We start from the raw sequence: 13054 nt of genomic DNA, 5'->3' as shown, positions 1-13054 counted from the left end.
TCCCTCTTATTTTGGGCAGCATGGAGATAGGGAGGATTTGTCAACATGGGAGGTCATAGCAGAATGATTAACTTTCCTTAGCACACAAACTGAACAATTTAAGACAATGCTAAAATGGTCTTTTCTGCGAAGATTTAACTGAATTGTTTTAACTTGCTGCAGTATTTGTACAGATGAGATTTTAAACATGCGTGGGCAGTGGCTCTGAAGATTCATGTAGCTTAACTTCTTGCTGATATTTTGGTCGTTGTAAAGCTAGTATTATTCAGTCTGTACCAAAGGTAACTCCTCTTACTAGAATAGAAGGCCTGTGTTACTGCATACTTACTGTTGGTTTACCTTTAATATACTAGGGGGAAGAGGCTGGCCCCAGACTGGAGTCTGAGCATGCAGACTCAAATACACAGAGTTACTCTACGGAAGAACTACTTGATGACTTTACAAAATCTGACCAGGCAAGACTTTTATTTCATTCATTGTCTCCATACACTCTTCATGTGCTTTTTGGATTTCAGAGTCTTTCATTTTGGTTATCTAAAGCTCATAGTAACCATCTATTGCATTTCACTTGCACCTAGGGTTGCTGTCGGACTCATGTTTCCAATGAAGGAGAAAATGTATGAGCTAACAAATCTTGCATTTCCCATGTGCATAAGTAATAATTAAAGAGTAATTTAATATTTGTAGGTACTGACTAAATAAATTTTTTCAAGATAAATTAAAATTCAATGTTATAGGTATGGATGTCTCTTTATAAATAAAACATAAAAAACCTTCTCACTGAGGTCTTTTATATAGATCAGACTTGGTGATTGTAGGTAGCAGTCCATTTTAGCTTTGATCCTTTCTGGCTTCTGTCAGTTTCATTTTCTTTGTTAAAATGGAAAAAGGGTTGTATGTGCCATTGATAACATTAAGTCAGTGCTCAATGTTAAATGTTACAAAGCCCACTGTTACAGATGATTTATTTGATATGTATTCTTGGGTTTTTTAGATTACAAGACAACGTATGTGGGACATACTTCTGAATATATATTGTGTGCCTTAGATACGTAATTCCATATCAAAACATTCCAGACCTCTTCATGTTCAGTTAGATGACTTGGGGTAATCCAGCTATTGACAAGAGGCTCTTGTTTAATACTATTTAATAGTATTAATAGTATTTAGTATTGTTTAATAGTATTGCTGCAAGAGTTAATCTGACCTGTTTCAGAGGTTTTCAGATTCAGAAAGCCTTATTTTGATTATGCTGTGCAATGGCTTATGAAAACTGAAGAACTAGAATAAATAAGACTCAAGACTACTAGACTCTCAGAAGTGATAAGTGATTTATCTCTTTGTTCAGTTACAACACGGAATAGACTTCCGAATCATTTTGGACCTCCATTGCAGTGGTAAAATTGAAAGCCTTCCCCCAAATTAAGCTTAGGATGATAATAGTAAATGTAAATTTTATTGTAACGGAGCATGCAAATAGAACTGTTTCTTTCAGTTGCTGAAATACTCAAGCCTGTTTTCTTGTGGCTGACTCTTTAGAGATGCATGGTTGAGGAAGCTGTTGCACATGCCTTCTCTAATTATTATTTTTACACTATTATTGCAGACTACGGAAGAGTGTTGCAACTATCCCAAAGTAGCACTGAATACCACCTAGGTTTATGAAGAAAGAAAATTTATTTCTTAACTGTCTTGCTGTCTGGTTTTCAGGTTCATTGATGACAAATCTAAACTACTGAACTGTTAATACTCTATACTAGATGTTATTGTATGAATGCTTTTGCTATTCAAGTTTTGAAGAAACGTATATTCATCTGTAATGTTTTCACAGACTACAGAAATGAGTGAAGCAAGCCAGTCTGAAGTTGAGACTCCACCTTCAGTAGATTTAAATGAAGCTTCGTCTAGCGTAGTTGAAAGCACTGAAAACACTTCCAGTTCACCTACCTCAGAGATCCCTCCAGTCTCGCAGCCTGAGTAAGCTTTTTTATTTTATTGTTTTGGTCTTTGAGAGAGTATCACTTACTCTGATGTTTTTAAAAGGATTACCTCTTCAGGTTTAGCAGGGATAAGACTAGACTGCTACATATGATTCTTTTGCTGTACTTTGGTTTATAGTGTTAATGCTAATGGAATATGCCATCATTTACTCAGTGCGTGGATTAAGAGTTGTGTACTTGCCTGAAGTGTCATAGTATTGCCATTATCAGTTTCTAAGCTGCTGCTTTGACAGAAAAAATCCAGTGTCTCTTATGTGCTAGATAATCTGTATTATAAAAGCCCTCAGGTCTTTACCATTAGGATTTCTGCCCTTCATAAATGTGCTTTCACATCTGTGATGATAAGCATCAAGGCTGCTTCAGTGATGGCCTCATCAGCCGAAACCAGGACACTGTAGTATGGAAAATCATGTGTATATACTTCTAGGTACTTTCACAAAATTCTCCTGGGCTTTTTAATGTGTGCTAAGGGGAATATATTCTTCTGATTGTCTGCTGATAAAGATCTAATATTTTGGTAGATAAAAATTTAACACATTAAAAATTAACTAGATTTCTCTTGTTCTCTGGTGTTTTGGGTTTTCTTCAGAGTCCAGCTTTTCTGGTTTACCAATTTAGTTTCTTTACCATAGAAAAGGTCTGGAAATCTTGTCTGCTGACTGATCTTGTCTACTCTGCTAGAGCTAACACTTAAGCACCTTTAGGTACTTCCTAAGTGTCTTTTAATTGCAAATCTTCGAAAATCAAGCTTCGCAAATTCGCAGTGTTTTATAAAGCAAAACTGGAATGTAATTTCAGCGTGTTTCTTTTTATAGCTTTTGTTGACTGTTGATTTGTTTGTGTAACGTATTGTAAGTCCTACTGTTGTCAGGTCTTAGAAGGAGATCCAGGATCTTTCTTTTGAACATTCAGCTTGGTATCTTGTAATTGTTGAAAATAGTCTTGCTGTCATAGTTGGAGAATACTACAGTGATGAACTCTGAAGACTCGATCTATGAAACAAGTGAAAATGAAAACTTGTGTTGGAGCACCTGATATATTAGTTAATGCTTGGCAGTAGTGTTCTGACACTAGTACCATTTACAGGAAGAAAGGGTAAAATAAGTATAGGAGAGATGCGTATTTATATGTTACTTCAAACTTCATATTTAGCTTTAAATAGTAATAGGTGGTCTCTTTTTGTGCTGATTAACTCTAATAACCAAAACAGCTGTAGTCCAACTCCATAGTTAAACGAGATCTTGAAAAAGACTCAGTTGCATTTGTTATCTTTAGGCAGCATTTTTCCTGTTTTAGATGTTGATTCCCATCGGTGTAACAAAGTCCAGCTCCCTTAGGTGTAACTGGTCCGATATTCCAGCAGGACCTCTTAGTCAAAATATTCTGGAAGTAATTTTATTCCAAACTATTTTTACTCCGTAATGAATCTTTTTTAGGACAGCACTGATTGTAGCTTTTCTATCCAGACCTAATCTGGGGAAAACTTCTTGAAAAATAATCTGAGCTCCTCTTCTGGCTGCGAGTAAAGACAGCTGCCATGCAGAGTGAGCTTGGTAATGCACTTCAAAAATTAAGACAAAGCTACTAACAAATGCAAGTACCCAAAGGAGAGGGAGCACTACAGCTTTTAGGCTTGTGCTACTCACCGTCTGCCAAAATTAGTTACTCGAGGCCAGTCAGGTACACCCTGATATCAGGGTATTTTTAAGTTCATACTTGTCCCATATTTTATTCAGTTGATAATTATTCATTCTGTCATCTATCCACTGAGGTCAAGAATATGTGGCGCTTTTTAATTTTAAGTGTAGTGGTTAACCTTACTTCAGTCATTGAAGTGTTACATGCAGAGCTAAACTGTGTGCATCTCAGATATGTGCATTTTGGGGTGTTCAGAGAAACTACTCCCTGTTTGTAGCCAATAAATTGTTGTATTCCTAGCATTTTAGATTTTGCAACATAGCGAGAAGTCTTGAATACCTATGAGTTTCTTGTTTTATACCATGGGAACTTTATCATATGAAAGGTCTAAAATTGGCTCCCTGTGTGTGTGTTACGGCTGCTTCCGTTGATGATCGTAGCAGTCGGAGAACCAAAAAGATCCCCTTTTAAGTTGCCGACGTGCTGTTTGTGTTTTTGCAGCTCTATGTCATGATATTGGGTTAACCTAGCTTGCTGCTGATGTTGAAGAAAGCTTATGTTGAAATTTAGGAGGCAGAATAAAGACTTTTATTTAGATCTGGTTTATAACCTTCTAGATCAATGTGGAAGTCATCCCTGTACTGGAGAAGGGACGAAAGTCACAGAAGTTATTATGTGTCCATCTTCTCCCCACCCATTCCATCATTCCTAAAGAGCACACAGGGAGGCTTTCTTTTCATGTTTTGCCTTAGGATTTGCGTGACGCATTGTATTCAGTCTTTCTGAGAGAGAGGAAGTAAGACAGCGGGCATATTAGCTAGTTCGGGCTGTTGATGCAGCTTGGATAGTGGTCTACTGGGTTACCTCATTTTTATTACACTAGCAAGAAAAAAAAAATCTAGTGGAAGGGAAGTGTGGCTCTACTATATATCGTTATGCCACCCCTCTTCTCTTCTAGTTTTAGCCAAGTTCTGTTCTGACTGCTGCCCATTGACTTGGGAACATTAGGAGCTTTTAGCGGTGGAACTCAGTCTTGTGTTTGATTCCTTTGTTGAAAGGGAAAAGAAAATTGCTGGCAGTCAGGTAACTATGAAGCTGTTCTTAGTTTGTAGTGATGATGGGAAAAATTATCCATTGCAGTGTTTGGTAAGATGTTAGACGAGAGTTCTGGGAGATGAGAAGCTAGTTTTGAGTTCCTTTGCTGGGACAAACAGGCTGGAAAAGGAAATTCTATTCTTGCATGGGTACAGCTGAGAACGCAGTTCCACAAGTATAGCATACTTCATTCCTCTTTCTCTTAATTATTTCTGTGAGACTGTTGCTTTTTTTTAAACTTTCAAATATCTTTAGTTATGTGCTTGATTATCAGGGTTACTTGTATTATCAGAAGGGTAAAAAGCATGTTATTTCTTTCCCTTCAGTGCAATAGAAAATTCCTGTGCTGATATCCCTGTAGTCAGCTCTAGTGAAGCTGAGCAGTCAGAACCTGACTGTGATATTGGTGGGACACTTGAGGCTGACCCTCAGAGTGAGCCTTCCTCTTTTGTCAGTCCACCAGAGAGGTGAGTATTGAAGTAGGTTGTGAGTCTGAATAATTTAAAGGTAATTGTTCTTTTCTGTCCTGGCCTTGCAACAAACATTTGCATGTGCTTGCTTATCTACATATTTGTGTGCGTGTTTAATATTGCATATGGCTAAAAGTGTGATCATTTTATAGGTCCTAATACTCTCTAAAATTTTCAGCCTTGCAGGTCAACATATAGAGAACATATCATCTTCGCATGGCAAGGGAAAGAAGACAAAATCTGAGTTTGAGTCAAAAGTTCCAGGAGCTGAAAAGGGGACAGATGAGCAAAAATCTGCTCTGAATGCCTCAGAGAACTTAAAAAGGGAGGTAAGCAGTGCTGATAGCCACTCAGTACACACAGGAGCATGATGACCTCTGTTAGGTTATCACCATTGTTAAAGATGAGTGATATCTATCAGTTTTCTGATTGCCACTGTATAAATGTGCAGCCCTCACATTTTGAGCACTGCATGCAATTCTGATATTGCCATCTCAATAAGGGTATAATAAACTGGAAGAAAAGGACAGCAAGGTTGATTCATTGGCACAGAACAGTTTTTCTGAGCTAAGTCTCTTCAAATACTTGGAGGAAATCAATAAAACTATCTGGAGCACAATCCAGAAGAAATGTTGGTCATGTAATGGACAGTTAAGCTGCAACTTCCTGCAGGATGCTGTTGATGCTGAATTTTTTTACATAGTTTTTTGTTTGTTTGTTTTTTAAAAAGGGGGGGCGGGGGGCGTGTTGCACATGCCAGGTAAGCTTGTAGAAGAGAAGTCTGAGGGTTGAATCTTGACTGAGTCAGGAAGTTCCTGAGTAGCAAGCAGATGGCTAGAGGCTAAGATGAGTTGGAGGAAATACAAAATGTTTGGTGTGTTTTTATTCCTTCCTAGGTATCTTATTTGGCCACTGTTAAAGTGGGATACATAGCTAGACAGGTCTTTTATACTTAACTGTATGACTACTATTTATGTTCTTACTGTGAGGCATTTCCTAAAGCTTACATTTTTTAAATAGGTAAAGAATGACCAAGGCCATGGCAATACCATTTTTTGCTATTTTAGGATCAGATTTAAACTGTCACTAATAACTTGGATAACTCCCTTTTAAAACTAAGAAGTTTTTCCCAAGATTATTGAACAGAGTACAGTGTGCCTTAAAATAATTACATGCAGTCAGGAAGAGTCTTCTAAAGAACTTACTACAAACAAATCGGTGTAAACCATTATTGAAAAAAAAGCCAAGATTTTCTTTATTTAACCTAATGCTTTAAAGACGGCAATTTAAATAATTATGACATTGGCCGATTGTCATAGTTAAGCAAGAGCATGATTTGGCATTGCTTACTCAGTCAGTTTTTTGGCTTACCACTTTCATCATAGTCCAAGGGGGATCTTATATCCTCTCATTTCTAAATATATGTGGGGATGTATTTTTGGGTACGCCACATCTGAAGTTCTGTTGCAGTGTAGTCATGTGAGGAATTCTGTTGTCGTTTTTGTCCAAATATGTGGGTTTGGCTCTTTTTTGAGGGCTTTCAGCTATAGAACTATATGTGAAATAATTCTTGCTTTAAGTGCAGAGAAAACGTCAACCTACAAAGCAGTCATTCTGGAAACTACCTGTAAAATGTTGTCTACAAAACAACCTCTACACTTGAAATGTCTAGCAGCAGCTTTTCGCACCTCTGGTGTGCTGGAAATGTGTTTGTACGAAGGAGAAGTTAAGACTTGAAATGGTATAGCATATGGTTAACTTAAAAGGGTTGCTGCTTTGTCAGGCAAGTTCAAAATATTATTTCTTTGACCATTAAACACTAAATAAAAGATTTTAAAATAGTATCTCATTCTGTTGTTTTTTGAGGTGTTCAGAAACTCCAGGTGACCTCTGGAATTCTGTCATGACCAACATTCATATTTGAAGATTTCTGCTACAGGGAAACCTTTTCTCCTTAGGAGGAGGAAAAGCAAAAATCTTGAAGAAAAAGCAGACATTTTATGAGACGGAATGCTTACATTTTACTTAAAATGTATTAGTTTAGCCACAAAAATTACCAGCATCTCAGTGGAAGAATCTACAATTCTGGGAGGAAATAATCACATGATTTTTCCGGCTTGTGAGCTTACTTTGGCACTAAGTTTTTAACGTGGGTTCAAATGATGTATCTGCTGTTGACTTGATGAGAGCATGGGTTTTTGTGTTGGTTTTTTTTAAAGCATTGAAGTTCATCTTTGTTTTCATTGTTGGTACTGAAAAATATTCATAATTGGTGACTCATTCTTTTGCAGAAAGACTATAAGAAAACAGGAGAAATTGACCCTACATCAGTGATAACTCCAAAGGACCCTGGAGACATTCCAACATTCGATGAATGGAAGAAGAAAGTCATGGAAGTGGAGAAAGAAAAGAGTAAGTTCAGGATTCATTGGTTTGGTCTAAATACAGACCACTTTCATCTTATATCAGATTTGGATAGTGAAACTGTCTCAATTTGGAATGCAGCCTGGAACTTAATTTTTTCAGCTAGAACTACATAATTAATAGCATTTATTATATAAAAGCAGTGAACAGAAGTTCCCTGAAAGCGAAAGTACTGTTTTTTTGTGTAGCTTGTTATAGTAGCAATATTTTCTTGTTCCTAGGTCAGTCAATGCACCCTTCTGCTGTCGGTGGGCAGCATTCCACAAAAAAAGTCCAGAAAAATAGAAATAACTATGCCTCTGTAGAGTGTGGTGCCAAAATTTTGGCAGCGAATCCAGAGGCAAAGGTAAGCATTTACTAATTATTAGTGTGCATTATTTCAGTTTACTCTTATGCAAGATGTAGTACAAAGTACACTTACTTAAACCTGAACACTGATTTCTGAAGTAATTCTTATTTCTGTTTGGGTTCATTGTGATTTTTGATTCACAAAAATGGGACGTAAACTATGATCTGTCCCTTTTCTTAAGAGGGATTGCTATAGAGAAGTTGATGTCTTTTTAAGTGAATTTGGAAGGGGGAGCAGAGTTTACTCAGTACAGAAATTGAACAACTGAACAAAGTTGTATTAAACAGCTTGCCATAGTAAATAATCTGTGATTGCCCCAAAGTAGTAGGGCATAACCTCTCCTGTATATTATTTTGCTTAGAATGTTGTGAAACTTAGTATTAGTTTACATAACTAATATCAAAGTTAATTTTGGAGGGAGGGGAAAAACCCTTGATACTGTGTTAGTGTCTACCATACAATTTAAAATACTAATTCTCTTCTTTATACAGAGCACTTCAGCTATTTTGATGGAAAACATGGACCTTTACATGCTAAATCCTTGCAGTACTAAAATCTGGTAGGTTGCTGAGGTTTGCTTGTATGACAGGAGTGGTTATAGTTTTCCATTGCAATGGGACTGTGTATCCTGCGGGACTGACTTGACCTTAGTGTGTCTGTGCCTGAAATGTGTGTGTAAGGAATTTTTGATGAACTTAGCACTAGGTGCTTTATTATGTCCCCCATAGAATTCTGTCTCTGGTGTTGAGAAGTAAGATTAAGGGGATAACTTCATTCACTTTAGTATTTGTAGTTTTTGCATAATTATAATCTTAGAGAAGAGAAAGCACTGAGTGTTCAAGTAAAGATTTTGGTTTCTTTCCCCAGCTGTCAAATAACTGTAGGACACATGATCAGAATTTACCATATACTAACTGATAGTTCATGTGTGGTTTAAATGATGTTTGCTATCCTTAGTTTTCAGTTCTGTAACTTGTTGCCTTTGAGTACAAGATAGATGAAGCTTTGGTAGCTGCAGGTGCTATCTAGAGTTACTAAGCTAGATATGCAGGTAAATATCACTAGTGCTTTTGAAGGGAGCAACAAGTGATGCCTCCTTATTGTACAGCATTTTTGTAGTGTTCTTTTATACCCAGTGAAGGATGCAGTAACAAGGTAAAGGACTGAGGATTGTAATTGTAGAAGGAAAAGTGTTTTGTCTAATACTTGCTTTTTGACTTCAAGGTTTGTTATTGAGCTCTGTGAACCAGTCCAAGTAAAGCAGCTTGACATTGCAAATCATGAATTATTCTCTTCCACTCCTAAAGACTTTCTGGTGTCTATTAGTGACAGGTAAGTTATCAAAACCCACCCTTCTGAATGAAAAATGAAATAATTATTAAATGGATGGCTTCATAAAACATGGTCTGTGTATGCCTGTTACTATGCAAAGTGTAATGCACTGTGAAATTACATGGATTTTCTTTGTGTGTGTATATTATCAGTTACTAGCAGTTTTTTTCCATGGAAAGGGCAACTGTGAGGTCCTAGAATACATGGCTTGAGTTCTTTCCGTGCTTCCTGGGTTTTTTTTATTTGCCACCTTAAAAATGAAAAGGAAATATTTGTTGAAAAGTAGCAATGAAGCAGCAGAAATTATACAGTAGGTAGTGGATGACAGACTATAAAATGAACATTCCTTAACAGAATGCCACTGGGATTGTGGGCTGTCTCCTCCCTTGTCATTCAGACTGTTTTCACATGGCTTAAGCTGTCTTCAATGCTGAACTCTGTCCAAAACCCCCCAAATTATTTAAAAAGGAAAAAAAAAATAGTGGTATACCATTGAGGAATTGGAAGGGGTAAGAATGCTAGTGCTTGGCCGAATGGCTGGTTAAAGAGTGGCTTTATCATGTTTTAGGCATTGTTGTGCCCCCACTGCTTTTCGGGAGTGAGCAGATTATTCTGGTATGTGAAAGAGGAGACATTCACACAGTGCATCAAAAAACTTCACTTTCTTCTTCAGTGCTTAAAGCGTGTAGATTCTGATTTTCAACACTTGGTCTGTTGCCTAGTTCTAACTCTGCTTTGCTCACAGTTTTTTTGCTGCTTGCTTGGTTGTAATATTTACAACCTATCACTTATGTGTCGTGTTCTTCAGTGTTCATCTGAGGTGACTTTTTTCAGTTCCAGAAACCTTACTGTAGGCTGGCTGAATTTCAGTAGTTGGATCAAGTACAGGGTTTCATCCTTCAAGGGCTTGGCACACTGTTTTAAGTATGTGAAGAGGTACTGCTGAGGTTTTGTGTTGGGACTAGTTTTATCTTGCAACTCTTCTTTCAATAAAAAACACATTGCCGCTATCTTGTGACTGAAGGAAAAAAAGTATTTTTTCTGTGAAAATGCCTTTTGGGAAATTTCAGCAAATGTCTGTAAACAGTGGGTTCTTGCGTTTCATTAACTGACTCCATTGTTTCTTTTCTAGGTATCCAACAAACAAATGGATTAAATTAGGTACTTTCCATGCCAGAGATGAGAGAAATGTCCAAAGCTTTCCTCTGGATGAACAGATGTATGCAAAATATGTTAAGGTAACTTCACACTGCAAAAGCATCCACGCTTCTCAGGGAAGGAAGGGTTTGCTGGGCTTACCCTGTATAACACAACATCCAGAGAAACATGTTTTCAAAGCATGCTTTACCATTAATTGCGGTAGTTTTGTTAGTGGCCCTAGTGTGATTGGTCATGTACTAAACCCTTGTCACACAATCACAAGTGTATTACCTTCCTCATAATGGTAACTGGGAGGATCTTGGGAAGCACCTATTATCTTGTTTCCAAGTACATACTTAGTTGATATCCAAATTAAAAAAAAATCCAGACAATGTTCTATTGTATTTGACTTAACCAACTATTTCCTGTACGTAAGGTTAGAAGTATTGCCCTATTTTGTCTCTTGGCTGTACCTGCTTTATATATATATGTACACATTCCCTGGAGCACAGATTAGAATATGCATATTTCTTGCTACTTTTGTGCTGTATTCTGCTATACATTTTTAAGTGAACCTGAAGGAGTAAGCATTTGAATTCTGGTTCTCATCAATAGACTTGAAGTGCAGTTTTGCACTTATTCAGTCATGCAAATTATTTAGGCTTACTGCTGCTGGAGCACTTGCCATGATCTCTCCGCCTTCAAAATAACTTGCAGCAAGCAATCCTTACTCAGGAGTCTCAAAAGAGAATAAAACTCCATAAATAACGTGGTACTTGGACTGGGATAAAAGCTTTTGTGAAAATATTGGGATGTGGTGGAGGTTTAAATTCAAATAAAATACAGACCTTTTAGGTCCTCTCCAGTGATGTGTTATCTTCCAATTATGGTGCTGCCAAAAAAAAAAAATTTGGTTTGTGCAACTGAATTACGATTTGTGCTTTCATGAAGAAGTAGCTATGAATTATAGTTATCTAACTTCTCTACCCAAAAATTCTGCATGAGTCACAGGATAAAGATTTCATTTGTTTTTAATTCTGCTTTCTGGCTGAATTAATGCTTTGAGGTACCTGGAATCTTGCTTGTCACCGAAATTCCAGAATTACACTAGATGCTTCAGCACTTAATCCCTTGGCGGATACAGTGTTCTGCCTTGAATAATGTAGCATGGTAAAATTGTCAAAGGATTGTTCTTGTAATGTTTCTACTTTATAATGCAAAAAGTAAGCAAGTTCTAAGTGTGCCTAGTCTACAGAAGAGTCAAATTTTTTTTCAAAAAGTTTGATATTTGAAGTGGCTTGATGAACTTGTTTCAAAAATAATGGAAATATTTTTTGTAAGAGTGCTTTTATGGGAATAGTTATCTTGATCTCACTTGCAGATTATTACAGTCCTTCATTGGTAGCATCTACATAGTGGTTTAATAAATGCATTCTATGCTTGCAGATTAATTTAGATTAAATATCAGTGTGTAGTCAAGTTGTCACTAGAAATACACAGATGACTGAAGCTTCCAAATGTGTCATCAGATGCTCTGTACATTTTCTCCCAGTGGTGTTTCAATAAATTGAAGCATGTTATCTTGAACTTGAAGCAGCAGCAGTACATAGAATGCATGCTATGAAGGGTTTTTTTTCCTTTTGAGTCACTTTCTGTAATCTGTGCTCTTTAAGGGAAAAAAATACACTTAGTAAATTTAACACACTTCAGTATTCTATCTGCAATCATGCTGCCTGGAAAAATTGAATAACTTGTTAAGTTCATTAATAAAACACTTGTTGCATGTTACCTTCTATCTGCAAGGTACCAGGGCTAAATGAAATCTTGCTACCTAAGGCAGATGAAGTAGTATTGCAACTTTTTCCTTCATAACTTGTCTTCTTAGGCATTTATAGTACTGAATTAAAACCAACAAAACTGTAGTTGCCTGTGGCATGTGTTCAGCCTTTGTACTGACATCTTTTTTTTTTTTCTCTTTTCCTTTCTCTGGCTTCAGATGTTCATCAAGTACATAAAGGTTAGCAACCTCTTCTTTTGGAATGATGAATGCATGGGGCTTGGGGTGTTCTCTACTGTGCCTCAGCACTTTAATGCATGGCAGGAACAAATCTTTCAGTCTCTTCTGTTATGGGAAATTTACAAATCCCTTGAGTAAACAAAACTTGCAATTTCAAGATTGGATGTATATGTTAAATGAACTCTTGACTCTGTGGGTCTTTGGAGTTTTATTATAAGTACCTTTTATTCTTTAGGTGGAGTTGATATCGCACTTTGGATCGGAACATTTTTGTCCTTTGAGTCTTATAAGGTAATATCGTGTTTCACTCTGTCTTTCTACCTCCTTGCAGTGAGGACTAGTGTGATTTAATAATAGTTGGGCAACAAATTCTAGTTTTCAATTTAAGTTATTTGGAAATACTGTGAATTGAAATAGTTGCCTAACTTACCTGCTGCGTAGCATGCTTCACATCTGTTTAAAGAAGCTTTGAATTTTTTTATTTGATTCTCCGGTATGTAAGTGTTGTGGTTTAACCCCAGCTGGCAACTAAGCACCACGGAGCTGCTCGCTCACTCCCCCCCGGTGGGATGGGGGAGAGAATCGGAAG

General features: G+C 37.0%; 1 protein-coding gene across 2 annotated transcripts in view; it reads left to right on the top strand.

Moving 5' to 3' along the window:
• Positions 1 to 380: 380 nt before the first annotated feature.
• SUCO (SUN domain containing ossification factor) overlaps positions 381 to 13054 on the top strand; it is a 29012-nt gene continuing 16338 nt past the window's right edge. Inside the window, exons 1-10 of one of the 2 annotated variants that reach the window (XM_009320615.1) lie at positions 381 to 455; positions 1832 to 1977; positions 5060 to 5200; positions 5382 to 5532; positions 7495 to 7615; positions 7849 to 7973; positions 8468 to 8535; positions 9201 to 9308; positions 10441 to 10546; positions 12701 to 12756. In XM_009320615.1, coding sequence (XP_009318890.1) covers positions 1841 to 1977; positions 5060 to 5200; positions 5382 to 5532; positions 7495 to 7615; positions 7849 to 7973; positions 8468 to 8535; positions 9201 to 9308; positions 10441 to 10546; positions 12701 to 12756 — 1013 coding nt within the window. In that variant the 5' untranslated portion in view covers positions 381 to 455; positions 1832 to 1840. Of the gene's footprint in view, positions 456 to 1831; positions 1978 to 5059; positions 5201 to 5381; positions 5533 to 7472; positions 7616 to 7848; positions 7974 to 8467; positions 8536 to 9200; positions 9309 to 10440; positions 10547 to 12444; positions 12466 to 12700; positions 12757 to 13054 lie in introns of those variants that run through there. The other variant, XM_009320616.1, reaches the window with a different exon arrangement.

This window comes from Pygoscelis adeliae, unplaced genomic scaffold (assembly GCF_000699105.1).
Source record: "Pygoscelis adeliae isolate BGI_AS28 unplaced genomic scaffold, ASM69910v1 Scaffold402, whole genome shotgun sequence".
Taxonomy (NCBI): Eukaryota; Metazoa; Chordata; class Aves; order Sphenisciformes; family Spheniscidae; genus Pygoscelis; species Pygoscelis adeliae.
This window is presented reverse-complemented; position numbering and strand designations above follow the sequence as displayed.